The sequence below is a fragment of the Melospiza melodia genome, chromosome 18 (genome assembly GCF_035770615.1).
Source record: "Melospiza melodia melodia isolate bMelMel2 chromosome 18, bMelMel2.pri, whole genome shotgun sequence".
NCBI classification, from domain to species: Eukaryota; Metazoa; Chordata; class Aves; order Passeriformes; family Passerellidae; genus Melospiza; species Melospiza melodia.
Window position 1 is genome coordinate 3,475,706 of NC_086211.1, and position 20,288 is coordinate 3,495,993.

Below are 20,288 nucleotides of genomic sequence, written 5' to 3' on the forward strand. Positions count from 1 at the left end.
ATGTCCATTCCCTGGGGAGCCTGTTCAGTGCCTGACCACCCTCTGGGGAAAGAATTTTTTCCTACTATCCAAATTTTTTCCTACTATCCAAACTTCCCCAGACAGCTCCAGCTGTTCCCTCAGGTCCTGTCACTGGTCACCAGTGAGAAGAGATCAGAACGAAGGAAGAAAACATCCCTGGTATTCATGAGCCATTCCTCATCTAAAGGAAAACCCTGCAAACTCCACCCTGCTTTGGTGGCATAAAAAAACCCAACTGTATTCAGGGTACCTCAGAATATTGGAATTTCTCCTTACAATTACTCAGATCTTTGCAAGGTGGGGAGTGCACCAGGGATGGGAGAGGAAAGAAAATCAAGTTGGGCTCGTGGGCAGAGTTGAGGAGAGCAGCTGTGCGGGGAGGGGACACATCCCAGTGGGGTACAGGTGCTGTGAGCATGGACATCTCCCCACCCCAGCTTGGAGCAGCCCCTGTGATTCCCTGTCTGCCAGGTTTGGAGGCATTGCTGGGGCTGGAGCCATTCCCCAGCACGATGCTCCAGGCTTTGGTTGCCATAACAACTGGATTCAGGCTTCAAAAATAGTAACTTATTTTTCATTCAATTTGCCTTTTGCCCTCTGAGATGGATCTATTTTGGGATGGATGGTTTGCTTCAGGTGTCCCTTGCCAGCACCCTCGGCTGTGGGCTGGGGGCTTTGGGGATGGGGGTTATTTTGGTAAATGTGATTTTTCATCTTTTCTTCTTTCTCTCCTCTTCAGGCCCAGAGAACAGGTAGAGCAGGGCACAAGAACCATGACATAGGCTCTGCCAGAGCTCATCGTCTGGGGAAGGAACTTGAAAGAAACCCTTCCTGGCTAAGTGGCAGAGCGTGGGAGAGGTTTTCAGAGATGATCTCACTCTGCATCTCAGCTTGGACCTGCCACTCTCAGCCAGGCCTTGGCTGTCCCAGATATCCTGCTGAAAATGGGGTTTATTTGTTGCCTCGGCACCTCCTGAACCTTTCCTGGTCCCCACTGGTGTCTTCCATCCACAGTGGGAATCGTGCAGGAAGGCTGAACCTGTGGCTGGCTCCTGGGGTGCTTCTGGTGTGCCTGGGGGACACCCCACAATGCAGCTGCACCTGCAGCACCCCCTGAGGGATTGAGCTGCTGTTGGAAGGGCTTGCAGAGGGTGCAGCATTCAACCCCTTGAATGAAAGGATTCCTTCCTTTTGGTCTGCTTTGGCTTTTGGAAGAGCTGTGTGTGCTCCATTTCCCTTGCAAGTGGCCATACGAGCACAGCCCTTCTCGCCAGGATGTCCTCAGCTGTCCCATTGCCACAGCTCCAGAAGGAGAGGGGCTGTTGGGGTCACCAAGGCTCTCCAGATGTTGCTGACCTCTCCTTTCTGTCCCTCAGCTGCTGGCCTGAGGCTCCCTGCGTGAAGGATGACACCAATCTACCCCAGACAAGCCCCCATCACCTTTTGTATCCCCCCCTCTGAGCTGCCCAACCTCAGATGTTCCTCGGGATGTCACCTCCTGTAGGAGCCTGCTTGGAGTGATGAAGAGGAGGGAGGGGTGAAGGCTTTACCATGGAGATGGGCTGATTTTGGGGTCCTTAATCCTTGCCTTGCTGCCGTGCTGCTTTGTCCCCCTTCTCCCCAGCAGGGAGGGGTGTTGGGGTGCTGGAGCTGTGCCCCCTCCCAGGGACACCACGCAGCGATGGTGGCAGAGCCACCCACCCTAGCCCCTGGGAAATAATGTGAAAAAAATCGTTAAAACCAAATAAATGAACGCAAAGCCAAACAAACCGGCTCCTTGGGGATGGCGCTGCCCCGGGGTGGGCACAGATGCCTCGGGGACCCTCGGGGGGGACCCAGCCGTGGGCAGCGGGGCCGGGGGGAGCAGGTGGGTACCGGGGGGAGCGTCTGGCTGCCGGCGCTCGGCGCTCTCCCCCTCCCCGATGCTTTAATCACATTTTCAATTCAAATCTGCTGCTATTTGATCCCCCGGGGGTGGCAGCGGGGAGGGTGGGGGATATTTTTAGCTGTGCTTAAAGCTGCCGGGGGGCGGAGGGAGATCGCGCAGGTTGCTGTGGCCGGCAAGAGTTGGAAGGGATTCCCCCCACACCCCCCCTTTCTTTTTTTCCCTCCTCCTCCTCCTCCTCCTCGTTGCACATCTGAGGGCGGCAGCGGGGCTGGCTCCCCCCTCCCGGAGGTCGCCTTTGTTTTGCCCGTGTCGCTTCTCCCGAGCGGCCGAGGGGGCGGGAGGGGGCCGGGGCTGGGCTGTGCCGTGCCGGGCTGGGCTGGGCTGGGCTGTGCCGGACCGGCCGCCCCTTCTCCCTGCCGGCAGCCGGAGCTCGCCGAGTTGGTGCCGTGCCCCCGGCCGGGGCTGAGCAGCCGCCGCTGCCCGGGACCCCCATGGCACCGCCGCGATGTTCGTGTCCCGGCTCCTGGATTTCCAGAAGACGCGCTACGCCAGGTAAATCCATCGCTGCGCCGGTCCCCGACCCCCGGACAGCCCCGAGCTCTCCCCGGGCTCGGCTCGGCGGGGATGGAGCCCGAAAGGATCTTGGAGAGCTGCTGAGTGCCTCGGAGCACAGGGCGAGTGCGGGCTCGGCTTTCGGCTACCTGCTTTTCTGCATCCCTAAAGGATTCTCAGCATCCTTGGGAGCCTTTCGCTGGCTCTAACTTCACCGCGGCTCTCCCATGGCAGGATCCTGCCTTCCCGAGGGGACAGACCACCCTAACGCTGGCTCCGAACCCCCATGGAGGGACCGATGTGGTCCAGGGTCCCTCCGCACCCCGGTGAAACCCCCTCGGGGCGGCTGTGCCAGCCTGGACCCGCAGGCTCAACAGGGTCCCCGTGGGATGCACGGGCGGAGGATCCTTCTCTCCCTCCATGGAATCCCCAGGGAGCTTTTCCAGCAGCAGCCGGGGCTTGTTTGGAGAGCTGAGGTGCAGCAGGAGAGCTGCCGGTGTTACCTGTGCCGGGAGGATTGCCGAGCACGGGTCAGACGGCGCTCGGCCACACGCGCGGCTGCGGGATCAGGTGTGGCCTTTGGGAGGGAGGTGACACGGGGACAGCACCTGCCCGGGATGAGGCAGGTGGCACCGGCAGCTGCACAGGTGGGGACAGCGGCTGCCGGGGGTGTCCAGCCCTGCGCCGAGGACAGGCTGTGCTCCCTGGGGATGTTTTTGTGCCTGTGTAGGGTCCCACGGGCTGGCACAGCTCCTGAGGGCACTGAACTCTGTGCTGCCGCTTCCAGATTCCCCGTGGTCCTGTCAGGGGGTAGATACCAGAGAAAAAGTTGTGTGAAAAGAAGCGGTGAGGGTGTTTCTCGCCTGCTCCAGGCAGGATGATCCCTGAGGGATGTTTGTCTGGGCTGGGTAAGGACAGGAGATCATCCCCCGACCCCCTCCGGCCATCAGCTCCTTTCCTTACAGGTGTCCCGTGGGGAAAATCCATGCTTGCATCTCCAAAACCTGCCTGAAACGTGGACACTTGCTCAAAGACCCTTTCGAGGCTGTAGCTCAAAACCTCCTGATAACCTTTGCTTGGGGGAGAGGCAGGAGGCACCCAGCAGATCTGCACAATGTGCCTGGTACAAACCCCTGTGAAAATGGAGAATTCAAGACTTTCACACCCCCACCTTTCACTCCCCCACCCTGCTGGCATGCAAAGGGCAGAGCTGGGGGAAAAGGAGCTGAGCAAAGCTCTGTGCCCCAGAGCAGCAGGAAAACCACACCTGTACCCCAGGGCAGGGGTGCAGAGGCTCTTTGGGAGCTGGGCAGGAGATCAGGGGTTGCTCCATGACATCAGTCTCCCCCAGCAGAGCCCATCTGCCAACCTGTTGCTTGATTTACCCTGAATCAGCCTGCTCCAGCCCTGTGGTGGTGCTTTCTGGAGACAGCTTGGTCAGTGGGATGGGGCATTACAGGGATGGTGCCCACATGTAGGGCAGGGTTTGTGGGGCACAGGAAGGGGCAGATCCACGGGGAATCAATCCTCCAGCTCTCACTGTGTGCCAGGGCTGCCTGGGGAGCAGCAGGAGATGGGAGCTCCCTTGGCTTTCACCCCAAGAAAATCACCAGCACATGATGTTAACCCAGGGCTTCCTGTATCATCGCAGAGATCCTCTTAGCCCAGTGCTCAAAAATAACAGTGGGATAATCCCAGTCCCCCCTCCCTCTGTGTACACCAGCTCTGCTCTCCATGGAAATGCTCTGCTGGGGCATGTCCCAAAAGAAACCCTAAAGCTGCTCCTTCCTTTGTGCCAGGGATGCTCTTTCAGAGAGCTCTGAGGTGGGAACTGGGACGAGCAGAAGCCAGGGGACTCATGGTGGCACATGTCCTTCAAGGCAGCAGAATCAAATCCTGTGCTCAGTTTTCACTACAGGAAAGGTGTTGGGCTGCTGGAGAAGGCCCAGAGATGCATAATGGAGCACAAGTCTGATAAGGAGCAGCTGAGGGAGCTCAGCATGGAGAACAGGAGGCTTGGGGGGACCTTCCCAGTGACCACAACTCCCTGAGAGGAGGGTGCAGCCAGGCAGCAAGGGACAGGATAAGAAAAAATGGGCTCAAACTGCACCAGGGGAAGTTTAGATTGGATGCTAGGAAAGACTAAACCAGGCTGCCCAGGGAAGTGGCTGAATCACCATTCCTGGAAGTTGTCAAAACCACACGGGGATGTGGCACCTGGGGAAGTGGTTTAGGGGTGAACATGGCAGTGCTGGGCTCATGGTCAGACTCCATCTTAGAGGTCTTGTCCAACCTTAGCAATTCTGTGATTCCATCTTGCAACATCTTTTCAGATAATGTGGCCTTGCTTATGGTGTTCCTTGAAAAAAAAAAAAAAATCAAAGTTTTCCTTGTGGAGGAAAAGCCTGGAACAGGCTTCATTTTTCATGTCATTTTATCTAATTTGAGCCAGGACCAAGAAAGGAGGAACTTGGCCATTGATACACCCACCAAAAGGAATAAATAAAACACAGTGTGGTGATGAAAGACCTGTTGTGTGAGAACAAAGAGATGAAAAGCCGTGATCAATGTGGGAACGTTCTGTGAACTGCCAGGAGAAAACTCAAGGCTGGAGGGACACCAGGCTGCCTCCAAATCCCTCCTGGCCGGGCTTTGGGGATGCAGAGCTGGGGCAGAGGGGAAGGAAGCAAAGGGAGGAGCCGCCACCGTGGTGGAGCAGGGTGCAGGCAGTGCCGTTTGAGGTTATAAATGAGAAACTCAGTGGTTTCTGCTCTGCTCTGGGGCCCGGGAGGCTCTTCCATCATTGACACCGTGGGGAAATGGAGTTTCAAAGCTCGGTTGCTGCAAGGCTTTCCCTGTCACTCACAACCATGATAAGGAATATTCATCTCCTGCCCCACAGGGTGGATTTAACCACAACACCAGCACAGCACCAAGTGTGAGCAGATGAGATTCCTCCTGCTTTATCCAGCCACCACAGGGTTATTCCTCCCTCCCAGCTCACCAAAACAGTGCTGGGTCCCTCCCAGACCAGCAGCTCAGACCAAGCTGCATCTTTATCTCTGGGCTCATTGGTCAGGTTACACTGACCTGGTAACCAAACCCTCCCTGACCCTCACCACCAGCTTTGACCCTCTTTTGGCCCAGTTTTAACTCAAACACGGTGTGGTCCTTCCTGCCCACGTAGCTGCCATGGGGCTGAGCAGTTAATTCCCTGAATGCTTCCCAGATCTTGGCCATGCAGAGCTGTAATTGGAAGGAAATGTGATTAATCAGGGAGCTGCTGTACCCAGCCAGCTTCAGCCTCCCTGGAGCAGCACTGGAGAGGGCTCTGCTGGGAGCTGCAGGGCACTGAATCATCCTCACAGACTGATAGCAGCTCCTTGGGTTTGTCCATGGTAGAGGCTCTAAATCTTACTGTGTTTGCTTGGTTTCCCTGCATGGGTAATACAAAGAGAATGGGAAAATCCACATTAATGTCTCAGGGGCTCTGTGGGGGTCTCTGCAGGTGCATGGTCCAGTCCTACCCTCCCTGTGCCTGCAGTGCAGGCATTGCCACCTCCTCACTAGCACGAGGGGACGGAGGTCTGAACTCTACCCTTGCTCAAACCCAAATCTTCTGAATTTGGGGAAAGGTAGCTGGGAAGACCTTTGTTTCTCCCTGCACCTGTAATTATTGAGCCAGGAGATCTTGATCAGCTATTCCAGCATCCCTGGCCAAGACAGGAAGAGGAGAACCAGCAGGAATAGGAGGAATAAGAAATGTTGGGGTGCTCAGACTCCAAACACAAGGAAACCAATGCCAGGCTGACAGCCTGGACAGAGCAACCACATTGCAAAGACCTGTTCTCCATTGCTTTGCCATGAAAACATGAGCAGCCCTCTCCTGCCCACACACTCCAAGATGTTTTCCAAGAGCTCTGCTTCCCCCACAGCCCATGTGGGATGGAGCAGTGAGAAGGGAAATGCTTTCAGTGTTGATAGCACAGCCTGAAGCTCCTCCAGAGGCAGGGGCTGCTCACATTGCAAGCACCAGCCCCATCAGGACCTGTCAGTCTGACCCCAGCTGAGCAGACAGACTCCCCAAATGCAAAAGGCACTGCTCCAAGAGGTGGGGAGGCCCCCAAAATGCTGGGGAAACATGGATCAGCTGATATTACCAACCAATTCCATGCTGGTTGCTTTTGGGGCCAGCTTGGCTCAGATACTTTTAAAATGGCACTAGTAGGATTTACCTCAGGGTGTGTAATGGGAGCCAGGTGTTTGGAAGGCAGCAAGCTCTCAGAGCAGCATTTTTGATGGGATATCCACTCAAACTGCCCTGTTCCATCCTCTGCAAGGGCTGGGACACCCAGCAGGGCAGGCTGAGGTGGGGAGCAGCACACTGAAGGTGTGCATGAGTGGGCAAACCAAGCCTTGTGCTTTTGGGGCAAGGACGGTCCCCTGGCTGCCTGGGAAACACATGATCCTTCCCCTCCTTCAGCTGGTGTTGGATATCAGCCTGATGTGATTCTTTGGCACAGTTTGCTGTGTCCAGCTTCACGAGGCAGCAGTCAACACCACCCATGGGAAATTCAAGCCAGTGCCCAGCCCTGCAGGTCAGTGGCTGTGAGAAATGGGGCTCTGCCAGGGCTGGCCTCCCTCCTCCTCCTCCTCCTCCCTTCCCACACCCCCAGCTCCACAGCCAGACAAAGCCATGCCAACAAGTACAACTCCCAAAGAAAGGAAGGGAAAAAAGCACAGCTTATTCCAGCCCTTCACTCCTGAGGGGTGCCTGGCTGCAGCTGCACCAGGAGTTGTGTTTAATCTCCAGAGATGATGCTGCTGCCAGGGCTGGTTCTGAGAAAGGCTGAGCAGACATGGCCAAACACACAGATCAGGTGTCTCCAGGTGTGACAAACTCAACATTTTCATGCAGAGGGAGCCCAGAGGGGCTCTCTGTGATAACACTGAGCCTCTCATGATAACACGATAGCACAGGTGTCACGTTCCTGCTGGATGAGTCAGGGACCACTGAGCTGAGCCAAGCAGTGCTGACCTTCAGGAGAATTTGGAGTCAGCTCTCTGCTCCTGTTTGAGTTTACAGCCCAGGTCTGCTGCTGCTGAGGAAAGGATTTTATGCAGAAAGAGATCATCAGGTCAGGGCAAGGAGCTGGCACCTCTCTGTGCTGAGCAGCAGCATTAGCCACAGCCCTGCTCTCTGTTGTAAGTTATACTAATGGAAATCTTACTATCTGCATGCTTGGCTGGTGAAATACATGATTTCCCTTCTCTGCCTTTGCTGTCCAGAGGCATTTACTGAATAATTTACAGATATGATTTGTACTTGAGCAGCATCTGGGAATCCCAAGTGAGAGCCTGGCTGTGTCTCAGGCCATGCTGTGGGGAGGTTTTGTGAACCTGGGACTGCTCACCTGCCCATGTATTTCACAGTCACTGTCAGGGTTAGAGGCTGGGAAAGCTCCAGCCCTCAAACTATCCAAATCTTGTGCCAGCAGGCACAGGATCCAGTGGTCACACTCACTGCTGGGGCTGCTGCAGTTAAAGAGGCAGAGCCAGCTCAGGATTTATCCCACTGCTCAAGGCAAGGCAGCAAGGAACATGCACAATGACTTTCCAAGCAAGAAATTAATGAATAATAGAGGATTTGCAGTTCTGGAAACAGTCCTTCCAACATTCACCAAACACCTGGGACATCAGAGTCACTTTGTGACTAATCAGCTGTTGTTGGATGTCTCATGAGTACCAAATGAAACAAGAAGTCCCAGCTCAGAAAGTAATTTGGGAAACACTCACCGATCCCATCTGTTGTGAATAAACAAACAGCTCTGCTGTGGTTGCAGGGTCATGAATTACCTTGGAAGACTGAGAGATACCATCTACATAGAGAGCTGGGGAGAAAAAGAAGTATCCCTGCCCACAGGGTGGGAATATGGACAGTTGGGAATTACTGCTGAGTTTCCACCACCAATCAAGCCTTGCTGGGTGTACATGGGCTCTGGTGGGTACAGAAATGGTCAACGCCTGGCTTGGAGCATCCCATGGTTGTCCCTGAGCAAGAAAGGAATTTTGGATGCCCTTGGTACTCAGGGGAAGAGCAGCACAGTCCCTCCTGCACCCTCTGAGGTGTGTCAGGGGTTGCCTCCTCAGGGGACACGTGTGCCTGTGGCTCAGAGCCAGGGACAGCACGGACCTGGCTGAGCACAGGGCCCCTCTCTGAGTCAGCAGCAGCCCTTGCTCATGGGTTCTCAGGGTGTGCAGGCTGTGTAGTGCCAGGGCATGGTCCTCAGCCAGCCCAGGGTGCTCAGAGTGCTGGGAATGAGCAAAAGTGGGATGGGAGGAATGAGGAGATGGGTGATGATTGGATCTGCTGCCCCTTTTGACTCGCTTTGTGGAAGCAAGGCTTGCACCGGGGGAATCTGGGTGGGTTACTCCAGAAATCTGCTGGATTTACCCATGAGAAAGGTGGGGAAATGCTGGCTTAGATAAAAACTCTTCCATTTCCTACTCCTTACCCAAGCTGCCAGCTCCTTGTGCTAGGAAGTGTGACTAAAAGAAACCCCTGAGCTGTCCTGCTCTGCTCCCTCAGCCCTGCTGCCCCTCTCCCATGGATGGGAGTCACAGGAGGGCCCCAAGGCCAGGCCTGGCCCAGGAGCTGCTCCAGCCCAGCTCTGCAAAGCAAAGAACCATCTGTGAGCGTGGGAGCAGGCAGCTCTGAGGAATGGGCATGGAAGGGAGGATCCAGCCCCCAGCAGGTGCCACCCGTACCCATGTGGGTGGCACTGCAGATGGCACTCCTGGGCAGTGCCAGCCTTGGTGTTTCTGCTTCCCATGGCAAACATTGCCATGCCAATGGGAAAAGGAAAAGCAGGGTTTAACAAGTGCTCCTGGGCTGGATAAAGCAGTAAAGTCTGGGGGATCTCCTGTGTTCAAGGTGGGCCATGGGGGTTTCCTTGTGCTCCTGCACCTTGTGGGCTCTGTGGTGGTGAGCTGGACACAAACAGCAGCCATGGCAAATGTTCCCATGTCAATGGCTAGGAAGGAAAAGCAGGATTTCACAAGCTCTTGGGCTGGATAAAGCAGTAAAGTCTGGGGGATCTCCTGCGTTCCTGGGATTTCCTGGTGCTCCTGCACCTTGTGAGCCCTGTGGTGGAGAGCTGGACACAAACACAGCCAGGCCCCACAGGACTCAGCTAATCACAAACCACACAGGAGCTCAGGGGATTGAAGCCTCTTACCAGGGATGCAGCTGGAGCCTGAGCAGATCCCAGAGCAGAGGCAGGGCCTTGCCAAGCCCCAGCTTAGGGGATGCCACCACAGCAGCTCCCACGTGAGCCCCAGGACCAAACCTGCCATCTGTGCTGGGTGTGCAGCCTCAGGGCTGTCAGAGCAACCGCAGGCCAGGCCCTGAGGAGTGAGAGAGTGAGATCTGCCCTGCAGGGACACGTCTGCTCCATCCCTGACACCTCAGGCATCACAACACTTGTTCTAACAGGGGACAGCCCCAGCAGGACTTACCTCCATTGCTGGTCAACATCCGCCAAACCCTTCCTCTCTGACCACCACCATCTTCCTCTGTTATTGTTAAAGCAGCTGTGACATCCAGGCACAAGAGGAAGGAGAAATCCTCTTCCCTTGCAGCCAGACCCCCAGAACTGCCCAGCAGGGAACAGAGCTTGGAGGAGTCTCACCTCCTTGGGCAGGAGGGTGAATGCACAGCAAATCCATCTCCACAGGCTCCAGGCCAACTCCTGAGCAAGCCCAGCCCTTTTATAATCCATTTGCAGGTGAAACCTGTGGAGGTGAGCTGCTCTGGGGAAATTTGTATCACCTGGGATGACCTTGGGCTTGCTGACTGGTCCTTTGTCCCCGTGGCACCCAGCCCGCAGTGCACAGACACACAGACACATGCACAGCCTGATTCACGGCCGGTGTTGGAGCAGCTCTTTCCAAGGGCAGAAGCCCAGCTCTCACCTCCCCATCCACATCTTGTGGTGATTTTACACTCTCCTCACATTATCCACCACTGGCTTGCCTAAAGGATGTCAAAATTATAATCTTCACTTGGAGAGAGGGGAAAGGGGAGGGAGAGGGACTTGAGGAGATGTGGCAGAGGCCAACCAGGGAGTTATGTCAAAGGCAGGGCTAAATCCCATCTGTACCAAACTGCAGCCTGGCTGGGGTCTCTTTTGGGGCCATTCCCCTCATGTTTGCAGGGGACAGCTTTCCTGCAAGTGTCCCATGGCTCTGCTTGAGTGAGTGTGTGGTGACCATGGAGTGACTGATTCAGGTTCTCTTGGTGCCCTCAGGAGAGCTCAGAGTCCCACATGAGGAATAATTTAACTCTGTCCCTTTCTTCCCTTCTTCCCACCCTGGCAAAGCAAGAGTCAGGCAGATCTGCAAGATTTTGGAGGCTGGAATTTTGTTGGTGGACAAAAGTCTTTTAAAAACTCAGTAAGAACCCCTAAAGCCATATTAAAAAAAAACACCCCAACCCAAGAGAGTGGGAGAAAGAGCAGGAGAAAGGAGCAGGCCTGGGAAGGCAGCTCTGCACTCTGCCCAGGGACAAGGGGCTCATTGTTTCCCTGGCCAGAGCTGCTGTACTGGCCCTTTTCAGGCTCCCTCCCTGGGAAAGGGGCCAGGGCAAAGCAGGGCAGGCAAAAACCCTGGGATTGCTGTGAATAACCCCTGGGCAGCCCCCTCTTCATACAGCAGTTCTATGGGTGTGCCAGGAGCAGCACCAGGAGGAGAAGGTGCCCGGGAACCCTTTGGTTCCCTGCTTCCCACACAGCATCCCTGGGAGTGAACATGATCATGATCCTGCTCTGCAGAGTCTTTGAACTTCTCTGGGTCTTGGTTTGCCATCCTGAAGCACCTGCTGAGCTGCACTGGAGCACCCAGTGGTGTGTGAGCACCTGCTGGTGCCTTCCTGCACCCAACAATCACCAGTGCTGCTTCCAAGTGTATCCATCTGTCTGTCCAGGCTGGAGCTGGTTCTGCACACTGCTCTGGCAACTATCTGCAGGCTGGGAATGCTGCAGGGCTCCCTGTGCCCTGCACCCATGCCAGTGTGCACAGGGATGGCACGAGCTGGTCCATAAAATCCTGGGGGAGTAGGGGAGGAAGTGACCTCTGCACCCCTGGGAAATAAAGAGGAAATAAGGGACTTATCCTGCCTTGCCAGGAGATGTGCCAACACCAGCTGCTCCCATTTCTACAGAGGGAGGTGACCATGGAGTGACTGGTTCAGGTTCTCTTGGTGCCCTCAGGAGAGCTCAGAGTTCTGCAGGAGCCCTCCTGAGGAAAAACTTAACTCTATCCCTTTCTCCTCTTCTTCCCTTCTTCCCACCTTGGCAAAGCAAGACCATAGGAGGACCACAGAAATGTGCCAAATTAGCCCCAAAACACAATGCAGGTCCCAAAAATGGGGCTCAGGCTGACCCACCAGATCCCACATCCCTGATGCTCCATTCCCACCATTCACAGGATGATGCTTACTGGAAAGCAGGGCAGGAAAAAAAGAGCAATCTCTCCCCAGGTTAATAAAAATAAAGGTTCCTCCTCAAGGCTGTTGTCCCTCTGAGAAAAGCAGGAGCTTGTGGGCACAGCTCTGGGCTGCAGGAACATAAATGCTCTCCAGCCTTGTGACATGGACATGGCTTGGGTGGTCCTTCCCAGCTTCTCTACCCTGTGCCAGAGCTAGGGAGGATATTTACACCCCAGAAAAACCTTCCCAAAGGGTCTGGGAGCCCCCCAGCCCTGGGGAGGGGGCTGTGGAATTGGATCTGTGTTGCTGCTGTGAACAGCACCAGCCAGAGCAGAGGGAAGATGGAGCAGGCTTTGTTAAAATCAATAAATCCAAGGAAAAGGCCTTGAACGTGTTTCCTCAGCAACTGTGACGTCATGTGGACGTCTGGCCTCCCCTCTTCCCCCTCCTTCTGGTTATTAAAAGGGAAAATAAAGGGAAGCAGACAGTGGAGGGGAGCTGGGGACAGTCTCCTGGCAACGCTGGGGACAGCAGCCTCCTCCTGCCAGGGGGACATGGCTCCGGCACAGGCAGCCCTGCCAGCCCTTGTGCCTGCAGTGGTGGCATGGGGAGGGCATCCCTGGTGTCCCTGGGGTGCAGGTGACAGTGCTCTGGGCACAGCCTTGTCCCCAGGGGTGCCCAGGTTCTTCCCAGCCCTGCTGAGCCCCCTGCGAGCCCTGGGGAACAGAGCAGTGGCAGCTTGGCCCCTCCATTCCCCCCCTTAATTCCAGACATTTTTTGCTGATGAGGACCAAGAATCTCTTGCCACAGTGCCAGAGTCTGGCAGGAGGCAGGGCAGGGGCTGGGGACAGGGCCCCTCTGTCATTGTCACTGTCACCTGCTGGGGCTCCCCTCACCCCGCTGTGGTTGCACAATTCCCCCCACCCCAAATCCTTGTCATTTGAGCTATTTAATCCATCCTGGCTCGGTTTTAACAGGCACTGGCTCAGGCAGGGGGGCCAAGCAGGCAGGAGATGGCAGGGGAGCCTACGCAGGCATGGGTGGCTTGGGGACAGGGAGAGGGGACATTTCCTGCCTTTCCAAGGGAGAGGGGACATTTCCTGCCTTTCCAAGGGAGAGGGGACATTTCCTGCCTTTCCAAGCATCCTGGCCTGGGGCATCACCCTGTGCCCAGCAGCAAGGTCGTGCCAGCCCCTGAGCCCCTTTGCTGGGCACAACTCAGCTGTGAAGGGCTGCAGATGGTGCTGGAGCTGGGGGCAAGCAGGGTCACAGAGCAATTAGCCCAGGTCGTGCCCTGCAGCTCAGCTCGGCCTCCCTGATCTGAGCCACAGCAGGAAAAGTCCTAAAATCCCTGAATTTGAGGAGCAGAGAAGGAACCCTCTCCATTTCCCTGCTCCTCATTCCCTTTGCTAAGGCTCCACTGCTGTCTCCTGCCAGAAGAGGGTGGTGGATGAGGCTGTGCTCAGAGCTGTTATTTATGCACATTTAATTTGTTACACACCCAGAAATGCAGTGGCACTGTTTTTTATCTCTGTCTGTTGGCCCAGCAGGGAAATCGATACATTCCTGTGAACACCAAGAGCAAGCTGATGCCTCCTAAGACTGAGAAACAGAAATAAAGATGCAGGCTTCCAAGGGAGGGCAGTAGGCTTTTCTTTCACATGTGTGTTGGGATGTGCAACCCTGGGGGTAGGAGGAAGATGCAGGTGGTACCCAGAAACCAAAGGCAATGCAGGGATACCCTTTTTGGAGCTGGCCATGCTGCTGTGACATGAAGGTGTCACCCCTGGATGGGCTGAGGTCCCACCAGGGCTCCCAGGAGCTGCTTCAGCCTCAGCCATGGCTTAGCAAGACCTGGGCACCTGGGGACAGCCAGATGGACACGCTGTGCCCTGGTGTCCATTCTGCAGGGCACCTGGAGCACCTGGAGCAAAGCTGAGCCACGGTAGGGCTGCAGATCCTGTGCAGGCCCTTCCAGAAGGGTTTTGCTCCATCCCTGTCCCCTGAGTGTGTTTCTCTCCCCACCTCTCTCTGCAGGTTCATGAATCACCGTGTCCCGTCCAACTGCAGGTACCAGCCCACGGAATATGAGCACGCAGCCAACACTGCCACCCACGCTGTGAGTCCCTGTCCCTGGATCCTGAGTGCTCATCCCTCTGGGGATCCACTGAGGAACCTCAAGGGACACCGAAAACCATCTGTGTTCAGCCCTGGGGCAGTCACTGAGAGCCTGAGGCAGACGTGCTCTGTGTGCTCCTGGGGACTGGGACGTTCTCCCTCCTCCTGCCATGGGAATTTGATTTTCACCTCCCTTGCTCTCCCCCACTGTGGCCCCATGTCCCTGGGGAAGCTGGCTGAGGGCTTGGTGGGGCAGGATTATTTTCAAAGCTCCCTGAAAATGGATTGTTTCACAGCAAGAGCTGTGACAGGTGCCCATGGGGCTGCCTGGGTAGCAGTGGGAGGGACCTCTCCCTCCATCAGGGTTTCTTTTGGAGCTGACAGTTCCCACTCTGAGTCCTGGGAGATGACTCAGATTCAGTCATCCTCCTTGTGCCTTCCTCCTCCTCCTCCTCCCTACCTTCTGGACAAACTATTTTGGAGCTGCACCATGCAGGGAGGGACCCTGCCTGCCCCTTAGGGGTGGTAGCTTTGACCAGAAGCTAAAGAAACATCTAAAAAAAAAAAAAGTGGAGGCTCTGTTGTAGCTACTCAATGGAAATGCAGAGAGTCAACAGTGGGTTTGCTTCCCCTTCCAGCTCTGGATCCTGCCCAGCATCCTTGGCAGCTCCATCCTCTACATCCTCTCTGATGACCAGTGGGAAACCATCTCAGCCTGGATCTATGGCTTTGGCTTGTCCAGCCTCTTCATTGTCTCCACCATCTTCCACACCATCTCCTGGAAGAAGAGGCATCTCAGGTACCATCCCTGGTTGCTTGGGAAAGGGGAGAGGGTCCAGATGTCCCCAGTGCTGTGACCTGTCTCTCTGTCCTGCAGGACTGTGGAGCACTGCCTGCACATGTTTGACAGGATGGTGATTTACTTCTTCATCGCTGCCTCCTACGCTCCCTGGTGAGTTGCTGCTGGCTGGGGGCCTTCACCTGGCACCAATGAAGGGGAAAAAATCATCCTGGTTCCAACAAAGAGGGTTTTCCCCTCTGGCTTTGCTTCTTCTTGAGGTTGTACCTCACCCCTTTCCACAACACCTTCCCATCCTATGGATTCCAGCCTCTTGAAGTTACAATTTGGGAAGACCCTGTGGTGGGACAGCCACAGGGGTGAGGGGCTGAGTCCAGTCCAGGGTGCTGCCCCGGACCCCCCTCACCACAGCCCTGGTTTTGCAGGTTGAACCTGCGGGAGTTGGGTCCCTGGGCGTCCCACATGCGCTGGATCATCTGGATCATGGCGTCCATCGGCACCGTCTACGTTTTCTTCTTCCACGAGCGGTGAGTGCCTGCACCCCCGGGCTGGAGGGCGTGCGGGACCCGGGCCAGGAGCAGGGACTGCTGCCACGAGTTCCTTCCTTCCTCCACGTGGTGGCACCAAATAAAAAGCCAAAAGCCCCAGATGTCACTCCGAAGTGCCGGGTCCCAAGCCAGTCCGCTCATGAGGACATGGGACCTGCTGTGATGGCACTGCCACCCCTTCCCCCGTAGCACTGCTGTGGAAATGTCAAGCATAAAACTCAGCCTCCCTGCTCGAAGCTGCATCTCTGTCTGTCTGTCTGTCGCAGGTACAAGCTGGTGGAGCTGGTGTGCTACGTTATCATGGGCTTCTTCCCCGCCTTGGTCATCCTCTCCATGGTAAGGCTCTACTTGGGCTCAGCCTGAGGGACAAATCCCAGGAGGGGTTTGAAAACAGAGCAATTTGTCTCCTGTGTGTTGGTGCATTCTCCAGGCTCTGTGAGGGACAAAGCCATCCCTGATGTGAGTGGCTCGCCTTGGTTCTGCAGGTGCTTTGGGTGCCTGGCAGCACCACGTGCATCCCTCCCAGATCTCCTTCCTGGGCTCTGTTTGAAAATTGTAGGATCACAGAATCATAGAATGGTCTGGATTGGAAGGGACCTTAAAGACCATTTAGTTCCATTTCAGACCATCTGGTTCCATTTCTCCCAGGGCTGCTGGGTCCCTGCTGCCTTGCTGGGGAGGAGGGTGTAGCAGCAGGCAGAGAAACCCAGAGCTGCAGCTGGACACCCCTTCTGGTGTCAGTGGGGTGGTGGTGAGAGGGCAGCCTGCCTTGGCCTCACTGAGCATTGCCTGCCCCCAGCCCAACAGGGATGGCCTCCTGGAGCTGGTGGCTGGTGGCTTCTTCTACTGCCTGGGCATGGTGTTCTTCAAGAGCGACGGGCGCATCCCCTTCGCCCACGCCATCTGGCACCTCTTCGTGGCCATGGGAGCTGGCACCCACTACTATGCCATCTGGAGGTACCTGTACCAGCCTGGGGCACTGGACACCAAAACCTCCCCTCGGTAGAAGCCTTAGAGACGTTGTTTGTGCCACCTGGCATGTGGAGACACAGAGGGCACTGGTGACACAGCGGGCTCGCCCCAAACCACCCCCTTGCCCCATGGACAGCAGCTGTTGGTGCCCTTCCTGCACAGGCAGGAGAGCCTGGAGGTTGATTTTAAATGTTCTTTCTTTTTTAAGCTTGAGAACTGTTTATTTTTTTAGGCAAAGGTTTCAGAACACAGTGAGTGACTGGGCTGTGGGTGGTAGGAGTGACCACTCACTGGAGCTTTGCTCACTCACCTGGTCTTGAGCATCCCACGGGGCTGGGAACCTTGGCCTCCCATGCACAGCTATGACACCCTGGGTTTGGCTCCTGGAGTCCCTAGATGTGCCACTGAGGGGACTGGAGGAGTCAGGGTGAGGGGAGAGCCCCAATGGTGGAGAGGGATGTGGTGACACCCCTGCACCACCTGGTCTGGCTCCTAAATCGTCCTGAGTCCTGCCAGCATCAACAGCTCCATCCCAAGCCCTTGAGGGGATGGTCCATACTCAACAAGCCTTACAAGAGATTGAAATTTGAATCTCTTCCAGGGCATCCCAGTCCCTGAGCACTGGGAAAGCCTTTCTCTAAGCCAATATGAAGTGCACAACTCATCCATACACCCCTGGGATCCCCTGTGGACATTTTCTCCCTGGAGTGCTCGGTTTTCCTCTCCAGCCTGGTGCCAGTGGCAGCCTGAAGCACAGCCCAGCTCCCAGGCCCTGCTGCACGTATGCCTTCAGCAGGGAGCAGAGCTGGGATCCAGCTCCTGGTACCTCCCTGGCTGGGGTCAGCCCAGGGGAGTCCCTTTCTCCTGGAGGGAGGGAAGAGATCCTCCCTGGACTGGGATCACGGGGCTACCTGCCTTCTCTGCTCCCATTTGCTGATGAAACTATTGCTCATCAGATTTAATTCCACTTTTGGAAAGATTCCTGGCATTCCCAGGATTGCTGCAGGGCAGGAATGCATCCACACGAAGCCTGGGTGTGAGCTGTGATGGAGAGATCCCAGTGATGCTCAGTTTTCAGATGCCTAACCATGGAACATCCATCCAGCTGCTGGGAGCAGCAGAATGGCTAAACCACACCAGATCCTGCTCCCCAAACACCCTGGCAGAGCTGCTGGAGCCAGGAGGGTGTGGTGGTGTGTGCTGGGCTGAGCCTGCACCTTCCCCACCAGCCCCAAAGGAATCAATTGCCCATCTCCTCTTTTTGGCCTTTGATTAATCACAGCTGCAGCCTCTGGCACCATGTGGCAAGTGAAGGAGATTTGTGGCCAGCATCCCACATCTCCTGTCTCTCCAGCAGCATTGCAGGGAGCTGAGCAGAGCTGAGGGCCCCCAGCCTCTGGCACCCCAGGCCTGGCTCTCCAGGGCTGTGCCACTGTGCAGCACATCACCAAAGAGGAAACATCTGGATACTCACCCCCTGCTGACCAGGCTGGCAAAAATATCTGCTGGGCTTTCACTTCCACAGGCAGGAGGTTCCTGTAAAAGGCTCTGGGAGCTGTCCCTGGCACCCCAGCCTGGTTTGGGGCTGCTGGGGCTCTGTGCCCAAAGCAGCCTTTGGGCTGGGGCTGCCCAGGGGTGATGGGGTGAAGGAGCTGGAGTGAGCCCAGACTCTGCTGCTGCTCTGCCCAGCCCTGGCCCTGCCACCTGCTGCAGGTGGAGAAGGATGAGCTGTGAGCAACCAGCAGCTGATGGAGCACACCCAGGGTTGGAACAGCAGGATGCAGAGCTCCCAGAATGGGAGATGCCATATTTCCTGTCTGGCTAGTCACTACCCTTCTCTGTGCCTCAGTTTCCCCATCTGTAAAATGGGGGTGCAGACCCTGACCTACCTCACAGGGCTTGTGTGAGGATCCCGTGAAGCACCTGGAGGGCAGCCAGAGCTGCACAAACTCCTGCTTCAATATTCCCTGGCTCTGGGGGAGCAGGTCCCCAGAGCCACCCCAGGGCACAGTGACAACTCCAGCTCTGCTCCCCCTGTGTCCCCAAACACCATGGGGAGCCACACTGGGGTCAGAGCAGGCAAACAGCACTGCCAGCCCCAGGCCAATGTCCCTGGCAGGGCTGAGGATGCCCAGGGATACCGCCCTGGGCTTCACCCCAAGGGATTTATCTCAGAAACTCTTTTGCCATTTGTGGTCTTTGGGCCCTCAATCTGTCCCAAGGGCTCCTGAGGCACAGGGAGGTGCCAGAGGACCTTTCTGGGGCTGCTCCATCTCAGTCTCCTGCTGAAAATCCAGGGCAGGACTCCTGGGCAGGAGTGGATGTCCAGGCTCTGTTGGACACCCTGCCTTCAGCCTGGATTTGCAGAGTGAGCTTCTCTGTAAGTGAGAGGCTCCCCCTCTCCTCTTGCTCCTAAATCCTCCCCTTGCAAAGCATGGGGGGCACAGAGCAAGTGATTGGATTGTCCTCCTGTTTTATACTAATTTTAAATGACTCGTAACATTCAGGATGTTTCTGGAGGAGGGCTCGAGGGATCTTTTTAGCATCTCATGTTTTTCACCATCCATCCTTGTTCAATCGGTATTTTATATTTAACACGGTATTGGGTCAAATACAAATGTAAGGAAGATAACTCTAGTGGATGTTGTTTCCTGTGGAGTAGGATCGAAATAAAAACTCAAGATACCTCACTCTTGCCTGCTTGTTAAATCAAAATTAGTTTCCCCTGCAGCATCTGGAAATAAACTCATTTTCTGTCTGACTCATCCCACGTGGCTTTGCTGCCTGGTGAGGAGAGGAGCCACTCAGGCACCTGCAGGGATGGCACTGGGGTGCTGAGCACTGACTCACCTTGGTGCAGGGATGGCACTGCCAGCTGCTGAACAAACAAACAAACAAACAAACCAATCAATCAGTGAGTGTGCTGGCAGTGCCCCTGTGCCCTGAGGGGCTGGCTGAAGGCTCAGCAGCAGCATCTCACCACGGCAGCTTCAGCACAGCCTGCTCCAGCCCTTTCCCCTCCTGGTGGCTGAGTCAGAGGTTGAGGTGTGGAGCCCCAGGGCTGGCACTGAGGGGATGAAGGATGCCAGAGCCACAGAGGAGGAGAAAAATCTGTGGCAGACAGGGCAGGGGGTAGCACAGCTCCCTGCTGACCCCACCAGCCTCTCCTGTGGGCACTGTCTTCTCTTGGAGAGGGAGAATTTGCCCCATGCTGGAGCTGCCTGGCCTGGGCTCTGCACAAGCCCTGTCTGCCATAATTACACAGGGCTGCATTCCCCCAGGCTCAGCAGCTTTCCCAGAGAGCCAGGGAGGGTTCCCTGCTTCCAGGGGCAGCTGAACTCACCCCCAAACCTGACCCACAACTTCCACCTCGCCCATCATCGCTGTGCTGCTGGCAATTGGGCTGGACTGGGAGCGCTCCTGACTCTGCTTTGCTTTGGTGCTGTCGTTCCCAGAGGGTGTCTGGGTGGCAGAATTGCTTTCCCACCCAGAGCACCCCTGGACAGGGAAACACCCTTAACCAAAAGGAGACATTTTCACTGAGGGAAGCAGAGCAACAGCGACCATCTCAACCCGAACAAGTGCCCAGTGCAGTAATGATCCATCCCTTACCCCTGCCAGGCACCAGCCTCTGTGCACCCCCAGCAGTCTCCAGGTCAGCTCTGGAGCTGCTTTGATAAAACCTGTTTGGCCAAAGCCAGCCTGTGCAGCTGAGGCGCTGCTGCCTGCAGAGCCTGGCCTGGCTTGCTCCTGGCATTTTCACAGAATCCTAGAATTGCCTGGGTTGGAAGGAACCTCAAAGCTCATCTTGTTCCAACCCCTGCCCTGGGCAAGGACACCTTCCTCTAGACCAAGATGATCAAAGCCACTTCCAACCCAGCCTGGAAGACTTCCAGGGATGTG

General features: G+C 55.9%; 1 protein-coding gene across 1 annotated transcript; it reads left to right on the forward strand.

The window, feature by feature from the left end:
* Nucleotides 1-2,275: 2,275 nt before the first annotated feature.
* On the forward strand, nt 2,276-19,075 carry MMD2 (monocyte to macrophage differentiation associated 2). Its single transcript, XM_063171729.1, has 7 exons — nt 2,276-2,461; nt 13,986-14,067; nt 14,705-14,865; nt 14,944-15,018; nt 15,291-15,392; nt 15,680-15,749; nt 16,213-19,075. Exons 1-7 carry the CDS (start codon nt 2,415-2,417, stop codon nt 16,417-16,419), a joined length of 744 nt encoding a protein of 247 aa, XP_063027799.1. The 5' UTR covers nt 2,276-2,414; the 3' UTR covers nt 16,420-19,075.
* Nucleotides 19,076-20,288: the final 1,213 nt, after the last annotated feature.

Coding starts and splice junctions, on each gene's coding strand:
- MMD2 (XM_063171729.1), top strand. CDS start 2,415: ATGTTCGTGTCCCGGCTCCTGGATTTCCAGAAGACGCGCTACGCCAG. Junction 2,462..13,985: donor CAGAAGACGCGCTACGCCAG/GTAAATCCATCG, acceptor CTCTCTCTGCAG/GTTCATGAATCACCGTGTCC. Junction 15,393..15,679: donor GTTTTCTTCTTCCACGAGCG/GTGAGTGCCTGC, acceptor TGTCTGTCGCAG/GTACAAGCTGGTGGAGCTGG.